The sequence below is a fragment of the Anas platyrhynchos genome, chromosome W, assembly GCF_047663525.1.
Source record: "Anas platyrhynchos isolate ZD024472 breed Pekin duck chromosome W, IASCAAS_PekinDuck_T2T, whole genome shotgun sequence".
Classification (NCBI taxonomy): domain Eukaryota; kingdom Metazoa; phylum Chordata; class Aves; order Anseriformes; family Anatidae; genus Anas; species Anas platyrhynchos.
The window spans coordinates 11,543,299-11,556,378 of NC_092620.1; the positions used below are offsets into that span (position 1 = coordinate 11,543,299).

Genomic DNA, 13,080 nt, shown 5'->3' on the forward strand with positions numbered 1-13,080 from the left:
AATTAATGCAGCTATTGCTCTTTAACAAGATGTGGTAAACCTGGTAGGTGACAATATAAATAACTGTGCTGGAAATATACCTACATCTCTAAAATGGCAAAATTAATAGTAGCTTCTAGTATAACCTTTGTAACATTTTTTATAGCACTTGAACAATGACTGCTTTTGTGGTATTTTTGTAACTTCTTTGCCAGCCAGTATGTCTTGGAAATGACCTAATCAGCAATATAAATTAGCAAGAAATTATAACATAATTAAAAAATATTTTAAAATTTTCTTTTGAGTTGAAATGAAGGTCTCTTCCATTTGTCCTCTGGTACCTACCAGCATTCCAGATCTGTTAGTAACCTGCTTCCATTAGAGAAATCCAAATAAGTGTTTTTCAGAAACAGGAACATTTATCTTATGGGCTGGGTGTGGGATAGTTATGAAAGCATCATTGAGGTACCTAAAATTACCACTATCATCTCCTCCCTCCCCCCCCCCCCCTTACTGCCATCAAACCCCTTGTAGGAATCAGCAGAAAGTTAGCAACTGGGCAGATGGTTGGTTTTTTTTTTGGTCAACTGTACAGTAAGGCAGCTATTTTCATAAGAAAATAACTTTGTCTCTCAAGTCACTGAGGATCACTGAGGATCTAAAATGCAAAGATCAAAGCTTTCAGTGAAGTTTGGATTCAATAATGCAGTTTGGATTATTTTATTGGATTTATGTGGCAAGGGTTTGGTAGTGGAGGAGCTGCAGGGGTGGCCTCTGTGAGAAAAGTCCAGAACCAAACCAATGAGCAATGGTGGTTGCGTCTCCGTGAAAGCATATTTAAGAAGGGGGGGGAAGCTGTGTAACAGCAGCTAGGAGAGAGGCGTGAGAAAATGTGAGAGAAACAGCCATGCAGACACCAAGGTCAGTGAAGAAGGAAGTGCTCCAGGCACCAGAGAAGAAGTTTCCCTGCAGCCTGTGGAGAGGACCATAGTAGAGCAGATCTCCATGCTGCATCCTGTGGAGGAGCCAACAGTGGAGCAGGTGGATCTGACCTGAAGGAGGCTGCATCCCATGGAGAGCCCCGCCATAGCAGACTCTGCACTGGAACTGCAGCCCATGGAGAGGAGTCAACACAGGAGCAGTGATCTGGCAGGAGCTGTTGCCTGTGGGGGACCTGTGTTGGAGCAGTTTGCTCCTGAAGGATGGAGCCTGTGGTACAGACCCATATTTGGAGCAGTTCTTGAAGAGCTGCTGCCTGTGGGAAGCCCATGTAGAATCAGTTTGGAAGGACTGCATCCCATGGAAAGGACCCCATGCTGGAGCAGGGGAATAGAGTGACCATGAAGGAGACAGAGCAGCAGAGACAAAGCTTTAGGGACTGACCACAACCCCCCTTCCCCTGCGCTACTTGGGGGTGTGGGGTGGTGAAGTGAGGGTGTTTTTAGTTTGCTTTTAGTTTCTCACTGTCCCAGTCTGCTAGTGATAGGCAATTAATTATATTAATCTCCCTCGGAGTCTGTTTTGCCTATGACAGTAATTGGCAATTTCTATGTCCTTATCTCAATCCTTGAGCCCTTTCCATTGTATCTTCTCCCCCTTTTTCCTTTGAGGAGGGGGAGTGAGAGAGTGGCTATGGTGTAGTTTAGTTACCCAGGATGCTAAAGCCAGCACAGTCATATATTTTTTATTAAGGACAAGGCAGAATTTTCCCAATTAAAATTGTGTTAACTTTGTATCACGGCCATCAAAAGAAAAATCTACTTTGATTTGTCTTATGATTCATGAAAACAGTAATTATTAACTTTATAGCATCATGCAGGGGTAAAGGCCTAACTCTGTATTAACAAACATGAGTCATGTGTTTCATGGGTGGCATCTCTTTTTCCATAAAACCACAATAAATAGAGAAGAAACATTACCAAAACCTTTTCCAAAATTCAACTTAATTTTATTCAAGTGTACTTGAATTTGCAGGCACCCTGAAAGAGGCATTTAACAACTCTAGTACTGCTTCACTGCCTATCAAAACAATTTGAGTGATGGTTAAGTAGCCACAGCAACACTCACAGACCAACACAGAAGGAACAAATGTAGGAGCTTTGCATCATGCTCTTTATAAATGTTTTTGTTTTACAGCGCACAAAACAGTATATGCTTCTCGGAGTACTATCCAAATAATGTCAGCCCATCAGAGCAACGGGTTACAGGAATTCAAGTGGTGTAACCAGCCATATCAATTGTTTACCTATCTTAATTCTCACTGCTTCAGTCTCAGTGTTAATCTAATATTTACAGCAGGCTCTATCACAAAGGTCTCTTAACAGCCTCTAGACATAATTTTGACTTCCATCTGGTACCTGACCAGCCATGATGTTTCTTTGAGATCTGCTGCAAAACAAAAGTCAGGATAGGGATCTGAGGAACATCTTCCTACCTTACAAATTTGCACAGAATGGCCATTTCCAGGAGTAAATACTCATTCTGAAATCGGAGGCCTTTTTAGTAGTGCAACAACTTGCATGTGTTTACAAAGTGTACCCCTTCCCAAAGCAGAACAGACTCTTCATAGAAGTAAATTCTCATCTGTAATTCAGTTAATAGCTTAATTTATTCAATACATTATGTAAAATCTACATTGTTGTTTCACTTTTCATGTTTACACACAGGAGGATTGTTTTTTTGATTTTTAACCACAATGCGACAAGAACTTCTTATAGGAGATGCAAACATTAAACACTATGAGAATTCCTGTCTCATTTATCTTGTTTTTCATTGCATTCCCTTTATTTCCCTCCCAGTCTGGCTCAAATGAACAAGGTTTGTTTTCAAAAAGTAATCTTTAAACAGTTCCAAGTGAAAGTCTGACGATATGAAGACTGGAAACAGGGAAAACTCCTAGAGGGGTCTATAACTCTTCATTTGACAAGTTCTTATGTGAAAGTCAATCTTTTGGATACTGATTTGGAAAAGTAACTTGTGTGACACCAACTAAAAAGTGCTGATATGCAATCATTGTGGGAATTCAGGTACTTGATACTTGATAGATTTCAACTAGCACTAGGTAGAGATATGCAAATCCTCAAATGATGCAATTTCACCCCTCTTTTCATCTGTTGGCACTGTATATAAAGGGAAATATAGGTATTAACTACTTTTTTTTTTTTTAAAAAAAAAAAGCAACAAAGCTACTCAAACTGCCTGCAAACTGCAGTTAATGTACATGTAAGTTTGTCATGGATCAAAAGCCAAATTTTAACAGTAGGTGAAAAGCCAATATGTATTTCTTTATCTGGATCCTTGAACTTTGATAGTTATCCTATCCATATACAGAGCTCAGATTGTACCTTTTTTCTGACAGCATTATCATCCCATACCACATACTACATATCAGCATTATCCTAAGTCACAACTCTCCTCAGTACTTAAACATTACCCTTTTTATACATCAACTAATTTATATTTTTGTTTTTTGATTCTTTTTTTCCTTGAGAAAAATGTTTGAATTGCATAACCATTCTTTATGGTATTCAAATAAATCTAGATTCCATATTTTTTACAAGGAGGATAGAATGTCCAGCTGTTTGTCCACTCTAACAGCTCTTGCAGTTTCTGTTCAAATGATGTGGCACATCCTGTGAAATGAATGATCTAGCTACCAAAAAAACGTCTCAAAGCACATTAAAAATGCACACAGACTAAAAGTAATTAATATTGCCTAAGTAATGTTGTTTATTAAGGCTGTGCTTCAGAAAGAGGATGTTTAGGGTTAAGTAGCCTTCATCAAGGCACAGAATGGGAAGAGGTAAGCACAGCTGTCTGTAGAAGAGAAATTATATACGACCATGAGTGAGGTGTGCATGCACGCAAACACAATTTAGAACTGCACAGCTAGTCTTTGTAACAAAACTGAACACAGTTAAAAGGAAATATTGTGACTTTCTAGTGGCCACAGTTCTACTTCATTATTAAAAACTTGGCAAATATTTCCAAATGTAAAATTCACGATTTGAATAAATGAAATATTTTAAACAAAGTGTTTCATGGATCTGAACCCTGCATGGTTGTACTGACTGGTCTAGAAGCATTTTGTAGATGTCATAGGAGCATTTCACACAAAAACAAAAATGTAATTCAGGTGAATAAGAAACAGGACATTTCCACAGACATTTCTAATGTTTTCACACTTTCAAGTAGTTGAGTTCTTACGGCCACCGGTTTTGTAACAAATGTATGCTACAGCAGTAAGGGTTTGTGGATTCCTTTAGCAGCAAAGGCCCATTTCAAAGGGCACGTGGTCTTTTCGGGTTGATCTGTTTACTGGCCTGTTCCTCCTCTTGTAGAGCTGCTCGGAAAGATTTCACTTTATCTTTAATGAAAAAGAGAGAATGAGTACTGATGTGCTTGTACCCAACAAAGATCTTGAAACTAAGCCCTGAACTCCACAACCCTGCCCTAATGCACAACACAGAAAATTCCTCCACAAAAACAGCTGAAGCTACAAGAAACTCCAAGAGGATTAAGATAAGCTTAAATTCAGTACTCACCATACAAACAAGTTGTTTAGCAACTTAGTCCCTTCTTAGATGCTACCCCTGACTCTAGGCAGGATAGATTTGGAAACTACACAACTGCACTCCCAGTATGTAACCTGTTTCTGCTTAAATTCTGCTTCTAACTTACAGAGTACAGGAAGATACACACAGCATACTTTCTTTTCCTTCCCAGCAGCTTCTGAACCATTCTTAAAAGCAGACAAAATTGTATCTTAGTGTATGATCAACAACATTCTCCCCTAGTTTGTGCTCCCCTCTCTGCACTGCACTGGTGCAGCTTCACATTGAGTCCTGTGTTCAGTTTTGAGTGCCACAATACAAGAAAAACATAAAATTATTAGAGTCCAAAGGAGGGCTACGAAGATGGTGAAGGGTCTGTTGGTAGATGTTAACACAGTAGCAGGTGTCTTGGCAGTGAAACCAGTACTGCTACTAGCAATGCATACCATAAATGCTCAATTTAATCTAAACAAAGGATAGTTAGGAAAATATTATGGGTATCTGGGAGATTATTGCTAGGTGAATGAATAGTTTGGAAACTAAGGTTTGGACTGAGACCAAGGGCTCATAGAGCATGCGCAAGAAGATGAGGTAAAAAGTTCAACTCTGATGAAGACATCTTACTTCATCCCAACGACCACCCAGACGACCACCAGAGAGTACTACTCAAGCGCAGAAGGACTGATAAGATAATTAGCATACGAAGCGGGGCTAGGTGGAGCTAGGAAATGAATATGCATAGATGTGTTGAAAAACTTAATGCATATGTAATATTTTAGGAGATAAAAGAGAACGTGAGTGAACAAATTGGACGAAGTTAGATTTGGGCAGACATGCCCCTAACTTCTGGCACCTAATAAAAGCACCTTCATATAATCACTCTGTGGTTGTGTCTTTGTGAACACTAACATTTTGGTGATCCAGATGGGACCTTGTGGACACTGCTGAGGCAGCTCACGAACTGATCACACTCCAGCCGGCACCGAGGAGTTTCTCGGGGAGCCATCAGCCGCAACCTACCCCGCTGCTCACAGCGTACCTCTAGAAGGGTAAGAGAAAAGGTGCTTTCTAGTAACTGGTACAGATCTGGTCTGGGAGCCTGCTGGTCAGACACAGTGAAAGCCACGCACAGTTGGGCTAGGGAATTCCCGGGGTAAGCCTAGGCGTCGTCCGTAAGACAGTCGCGAAAGTGCTGCAGGTTCAGCATCAGTGGTCTGGTTTGGTAAAAGGTTATAGCTATAACAAATGGAAAAACTTAAAGGTATTCTGGGCGGCAATACTCCTGTACCACGATCTTCCCCTTTGGGCTGTTTACTAGCACACTGGAAGGAGGGAGGCTTTGGACAGGAGTTACGAAAAGGTAAACTAGTTGATTACTGTAATGTTTGGTGGCCACAGTATGAACTAGAAGATCAAGAGAGTTGGCCAGAAAATGGAACCTTGCAATACAATACTATCTTACAATTAATGTTATTTTGTAAGCGAGAAGTCAAGTGGGATGAGATTTCATATGTAGAACTATTTTTCTATTTGCGAGATAAGCCTGAGTGGCAATGCGCTTGCAGGATAATGGTGGCTAAAATAACTGTTGATGACCAATGTAAAGTATGCACAGGAGAAAAGCGGTGTATAGGGCATCAAAGGTTAGAGAATGGTATGTATTATAGACGGGACGATGGAAACACAGATTTGGAAGTAGCACCATCATCCCCATTAGAACAAGGGCAGGCTGTCAGGGAAGAAAGCAAGGACAGTGAGGGGAGGAGGGAGAAGAAAAAGGAGCGGTAGCTTCAACTACCCCGGTATCATATAGAACCCAACGATGAGACCAGAAAGGTGCTGCCAAATGCATGATAAGAGAGAAAGACGGAATAAGACAAAATAAAAACATAATTGCTCCACTTAGACAAGGAGTAGGGACAGAAGGGCCAGTATACATGTATGTTAAAGTTTACTCTAGGAGACCTAGTAATTTGGAAACAAGCAGCAGGAACGTATCAGGAAAACCCGGATAAAGTAGCTAGGGTAATGAAAATGATCATTAAAACCCAGAATCTGGACTGGGATGACCTTCAAGTAATATTAGATACATTAATGGACTCAACAGAAAAAGTTATGGTGTTAAGGGCAGCTATAGAAAGTGCAAGAGAGGATATCAAGAATAGCCTGACCCTCTTCAGAATCCAGCTGGCCAAGGAACTGGAGATCTGGACAACGCAAGGATAAATACAGGTACCCAGAAGTCAGTATTTGTTGTTAAAATGCGTAGATGATATTTTGATTGCCACAGAGAATGAGTCGCTCTGCACCCAAATAACTATCGAGATTTTAAATCAGTTAGGAATGGGTGGCTATAAAGTTTCAAAAGAAAAACAAAGCACAAATAGTTTGCTTGACTGTAACATATTTGGGGGGTGAGATTTCTCAGGGACAAAGAAGTCTGGGCATCAACAGAATAAAAGCTATATGCGCTATCCCGGAACCTCAAAATCTCCATGAGCTAAGGGCCTTCTTAGGAATGGCTGGGTGGTGCAGATTATGGATAATGGATTACGGACTCATAGCTAAGCCCCTTTATGAAGCTCAGAAGGCACGGAATTTTATTTGGGGAAAAATACAAAAAGAAGCTTTTAAGAAACTTAAAGACGCTCTAATGAAGCCACCAGCTTTGGGTCTACCAGATTTATCAAAAGATTTCCAGTTATTTGTACATGAAAGACAATGACTAGCATTAGGGGTACTAACTCAGCGACTGGGAAGCTGGAAAAGACCTGTGGGATACTTTCCCAAACAGTTGGATGCTGTAAGTGCAGGATGGCCCTCATGTTTGTGGGCAGTAGCAGCAACAGTTCTCTTAATCCAGGAAGCAAGGAAACTTACCTCGGGAAAACATATTGAAGTTTTTGTACCACATATGGTAACAACCGTTTTAGAGCAAAAGGGGGGGCCGCTGGTTATCACCCAGCCGGATGATGAAATATCAGGCAATACTAACTGAACAAGATGATGTAACCTTGAAAACGACTAACCTGTTAAATCCAGCAGTATTTCTAGGAACTGTTCCAGAAGAAGGACCATTGGAACACAATTGTGTGGAAATAATTGAACATACTCATGCTAGCCGCGAAGATTTGAAGGATGTACCCCTTGAAAGGTATGACTGGGAACTTTTTACTAATGGTAGTAGTTTTGTGGAGAATGGAACACGACATGCAGGGTATGCAGTAACAACCCTGAAAACAGTAATCAAAGCAAAATCTTTACCACCTGGAACATCGGCACAGCGAACGGAACTGATAGCCCTAATTCGAGCACTGGAACTGAGTAAAGGAAAGATGGTAAATATTTGGACAGATTCAAAGTATGCCTTTGAAGTGGTCCATGTTCATAGAGCATTATGGAAAGAAAGAGGGCTGTTGTCTTCACAAGGGGCCAATGTAAGATATCAAGAGGAGGTGTTAAATTTGATAAATGCGGTACATAAGCCAAAACAAGTGGCTATTATGCACTGTAAAGCCCATCAAGGAGGAACCTCAAAGATATCAGAAGGGAATCCATTGGCAGATCGAGCAGCTTGACAAATTGTTTGGAAGGTGTGAAAAGTGATGGCTTTGGTACCACTCAAGGTAGGCCCCACTCGTCTTAATCTTCCCAAGGAACCAAGATATTCACCAGAGGATGAGAAATTAGCAAATCTCCTAAAGGCCCAAAAGAACTCTGATGGATGTTATGTAACCACTACGGGCCAGATAGTAATACCCCCCTTGGTGATGCAAGAAATACTTCAGACAAAACATAATGAGTGTCACTGGGGCGCAGAGGCAATGGTAACATTTTTGAAATGTAGCATTATCTCTATGCATATGTTAACAATGGCAAAATCAGCAATGTCAAAGTGTGAGATTTGTCTGAAAAATAATCCAGTAGCAAGAAAACATGCTGAAATGGGAAGAGTCAGAATAGGAATAGAACTGGGAGATTACTGGCAAGTTGACTTTGTAGAGTTACCTAGGACTAGGGGATATAGATATCTGTTAGTAGGGGTTGATACCTTTTCTGGATGGCCAGAAACCCTTCCCTGTCACACCAATCAAGCTAAAGAGACAGTAAAGTGGTTATTGCGGGAAATTATTCCGAGGTTTGGGGTACCATTAGGAATATCCTCGGATAGGGGACCGCACTATATTGCATCTGTGGTTAAAGATGTAAGCCGGCTATTAGGAATTTCTTGGAATTTACATACTGCATGGAGACCCCAATCTAGTGGACAAGTAGAGAGGATGAACCAAACACTAAAGGGACAGATTAGTAAAATCTGCCAGGAAGCCAAAATACAATGGCCACAAGCTTTGCCTATAGCCTTATTGAGAATAAGGATAAAGCCAAGGAGTGGAATGTCAGTAAGCCCATACGAGATTATTTATGGAAAGCCTTATGAATCCCCAGAACCAAATCCTAATATGCACATAACAGGGAACCAGGATGTTTATAATTATGTATCATCTCTTAGCAAAACTTTAGTTCAACTTCAGAGTGTTTTGGTGTGGAACCGACCATTATCACTGGAAAATCCTGTCCACGATATTCATCCCGGAGACTGAGTGTACATTAAAAATTGGAACAAAGAACCCCTGACAGAACGGTGGGCCAGACCTTATCAAGTATTATTGACTACTTTTACAGCTGTAAAGGTAGAAGGGGTGGATGCTTGGATTCATTATACTCGGGTGAAAAAGGTTCCTGAACTTTGGTCGGTGCGAGCATTCGGAGATACAAAACTACAGATGAGACGCATATAAACATACAATGTTGGGGTTCTTAATAACGGTAATGATAACAGTAATTGTTTTGTGCAAATATCTTGTAATTGGGTTTCTAGAAATACCAGAAAAGTATAAGAAAAAGGAAATATTTAAGGGAGGAAATGTTACCTTGGAATGTGGAATGCAAGACGATAAACCAATAACAATTAGCTCTCTACAGGTGGTCTGGGAGAAAATAAATGACTTCGGACAGAGCCAGGAAATATACGTAAACACATCCAGGGACAATACAGGATTGAAAGCTGGATGGAAGGGGAAGGCGTACGTAAGTAATACCCTAGAATTGGGCCAACAACTGAGAGGAACTACCACCCTAACCCTGTTTAATGTTACTAATGTCAATGAGGGAAACTACCGGTGCATAGTAATACATGAAAATAGCACAGATTATGGGATAAGAGAAATATTGTTATATCCAAAATTGGATAAAGGAATATTGGTAGCCCGCCAAAAAGGATCTAGAAGAAAAAGGGAGGACCAAGTACCATGGACACAAGTGGTATAGATCCCACACAGGCAGCAGGCAGAGAATTTATTGGTAGGATTAATTAAAGATTTTGTCATAATGAAAGGAACTGATAGAATTACTGCTTGTATGCCCATTCCAAAGGCAGCAGGGGACCCGCTTGAGTGGGGTATAATAACCTCCCCACTGCCCCAAGTAGAAGGAAATAAAACAATTCAGTGTAAAGAAGGATGGGATAGTGCTTGGACAGTGAGTTTACTGCAGAAATTCCAGTATGGAGGGAATACATCATGGTGTATTAAATGGCAGGGAAAGCAGAATGGAACTGATCAGGTTTATACAGTAAGCCGGGTTGACAGCAGTGGTAAACAAGAATCAAAAGAGGTAGCTTGGTGGACCTGTGAGAAGAAATATACTTGTGACAGTAATAATGAAGATATCAAGCACTTACCCCCAGTATTGATAGCTCTTAGGGCAGGATGTGCTTGCCGAGGAATTAAGTATAATTCGGAAAGAAGTAGCCAGGTAAGTCAAATCGCAGCAGATTGTAGCTATACTACCGTACAAAGTCCAGGACAATTTGTATGGGCAGCCAGGGATGGAACTTGGACTACACACCTGCCGATAAATGGGGAAGTAAAAGAAATAACTTTAGGACTTCCCACACTGTCCAATATGGAAAAAAATCTCCTTTTAAAGGAAAATTGGAAACCCTACAAATTAGTAGAGCAAAAAGAATTTTAGAAGGGGCAGATGAAGATATATGGCATGAACCCTCGGATGGAGTAAAATTCAGTTGGGCATTAGAATCTCTATTTGCACAGGTAGCTAATTATTGAAATAGGGAAATGATTTATAAACTTACAGGACAAGTAAGTAGGCTCGCGAGAGCCACAAAAGAAGGCTTTAGAGATCTTAACATCCAACTACAAGCTACAACTAAAATGGTGCTACAAAATTGGCATTAGATACACCGTTATTAAAGGAACATGGAGTATGTGGATTTCTAAAAGATTGTATTGATCATTGCTGCATCCACATTCCAAATATGACTGCTGATGTAGAACATGACATAGAACAACTGGCTCGAGTGGAACAAGATGCAGAACAGGAAGAGAAAGATATGACAACAAGCTGTTTGGATAAAATTTTTAGTGGATGGAATATTAGTAATTGGGCTAAATCCTTACTGGAAACGGTAATTATATTGGTAATTGTAGGGTATTAATTTGGTTAACATTTGTAATGCTGAAAAGTCTGATCCTAAGGAAGACAACCTGGAACCGGAAAGTGATACAGACCATTGCTGGGCATATGGACCCACATCCTCAATACCCTCTACCGGCATATGATAATTTAAGATTTCAGAGAGAACCTGAGTAATCCAGGGGTTAAAGATGGCATCCACTCCAGATTAAATGAACCTGACCAGAGAAGTGCAAATGACATAAAGCACAAGTAGTGGATTTCGGGTTTATGGAATGTTGTGACAACCCTAATCTTTGTAATTTTCTTGATTATGTTACTGGTGTGTGCTGTGTGTGAGACATTTTAATTAGTTAGTGAAAGCATTTGCCCTCCTTGAAGGAGTGAAATACTTTCAAAGGGGGGAAATGTTGGTAGATGTTAGCATATTAACAGGTGTCTTGGCAGTGAAACCAGTACTGCTACTAGCAATGCATACCATAAATGCTCAATTTAATCTAAACAAAAGATAGTTAGGAAAATATTATGGGTATCTGGGAGATTATTGCTAGGTGAATGAATAGTTTGGAAACTAAGGTTTGGACTGAGACCAAGGGCTCATAGAGCATGCGCAAGAAGATGAGGTAAAAAGTTCAACTCTGATGAAGACATCTTACTTCATCCCAACGACCACCCAGACGACCACCAGAGAGTACTACTCAAGCGCAGAAGGACTGATAAGATAATTAGCATACGAAGCGGGGCTAGGTGGAGCTAGGAAATGAATATGCATAGATGTGTTGAAAAACTTAATGCATATGTAATATTTTAGGAGATAAAAGAGAACGTGAGCGAACAAATTGGACGAAGTTAGATTTGGGCAGACATGCCCCTAACTTCTGGCACCTAATAAAAGCACCTTCATATAATCACTCTGGTTATGTGTCTTCACGAAAACTAACAGGTCTACAGGGGAAGATGCATGAGGAGCGGCTGAAGTCACTTGGGTTGTTCAGCCAAAAGAAGAGGAGACTGAGGGGAGACCTCATGGCAGCCTACAGCTTCCTCATGAGGGGAAGAGAGAGGCAGGCACTGATCTCGTCTCTCTGGTGACCAGCAATAGGATACAAGGGGATGGCATGAAGCTGCGACAAGGGAGGTTTAGGTTGGATATCAGGAAAAGTTTCTTCACTAAGAGGGTGGTTGGGCACTGGAACAGGCTCCCCAGGGACGCGGTCACGGCACCAAGCCTGCTGGAGTTCAAGAAGTTTTATACAACACTGTCAGACATAAGGTTTGATTTTTGGGTGGTCCTTTCTGGAGCCAGGAGTTGGGACTCAATGAGCCTTGTGGGTCCCTTCCAACTCAGGTTATTCAATGATTCTATGATTTTCCTATGAATGCATTTTGTGATTATATTTTTGAAGTTTTTCACTGTAAATGGATAAACACATCATTTAAAAAAAAATAATCATAACTGTTATAAATGAAGTCTCAACTCAATCTGTATTTAGTAATATTTATAAAAGATAAGCAAACAGCGCTGAGTGCGCGGGGAGTCTATGCTCTACCAACACGCACACACGGACATCAAACATTCTAAATATACAGAACATTGCATGGCGTCTCCTGAATCACCCTTCTTTGTTCCCTGTAAACTCTTTTACATTCCTGATGGCCTCATCGTTAAGAGTCTGATGTTACCATCAACCATGGGGCTTGCCGACCCACATGGACACACTCCCACATCTCCCCCTTCTTTATTAATATCAACCATTTTCTTGACACGAATTATTATGCCATATATCACATCAGGAGAGAGGGAGAAACCTGAGAAAGGAAGCATGGTATTCCTTCATATTTCTATTCCTCTTCGCCCCACTCTCCTGTGACAGGTCCAAGAAGATGAAGGAAAACATAGTGACAGCGTGAAGAAATTAGTTCCAAAGTGAAAGGGGAAAAAAAATGAAATATGCAGTGACCATTATGTGCCACCAGCAGAACACAGAAGTTACTGGGAGAATCTTTGACTTCCCTTCTGTAAAGCTATGGAAGCATCATCCTGCCTGTAAAG

At 40.6% G+C, this 13,080-nt stretch overlaps 1 protein-coding gene across 13 annotated transcripts in view; it reads right to left on the reverse strand.

The window, feature by feature from the left end:
* The window catches only part of LOC101797743 (kinesin-like protein KIF2A), a 171,616-nt gene that overhangs the window by 22,036 nt on the left and 136,500 nt on the right, over positions 1-13,080 (reverse strand). For 11 of the 13 annotated variants that reach the window (XM_072030608.1, XM_072030606.1, XM_072030601.1 and 8 more), the window contains one exon: positions 1-4,345. The exons of 1 other annotated variant lie outside the window; for it this stretch is intronic. In XM_072030608.1, the coding sequence (XP_071886709.1) occupies positions 4,260-4,345 (86 nt within the window). In that variant the 3' untranslated portion in view covers positions 1-4,259. Of the gene's footprint in view, positions 4,346-10,272; positions 10,440-13,080 lie in introns of all 13 variants that reach the window. One more of the 13 variants, XR_011805634.1, reaches the window with a different exon arrangement.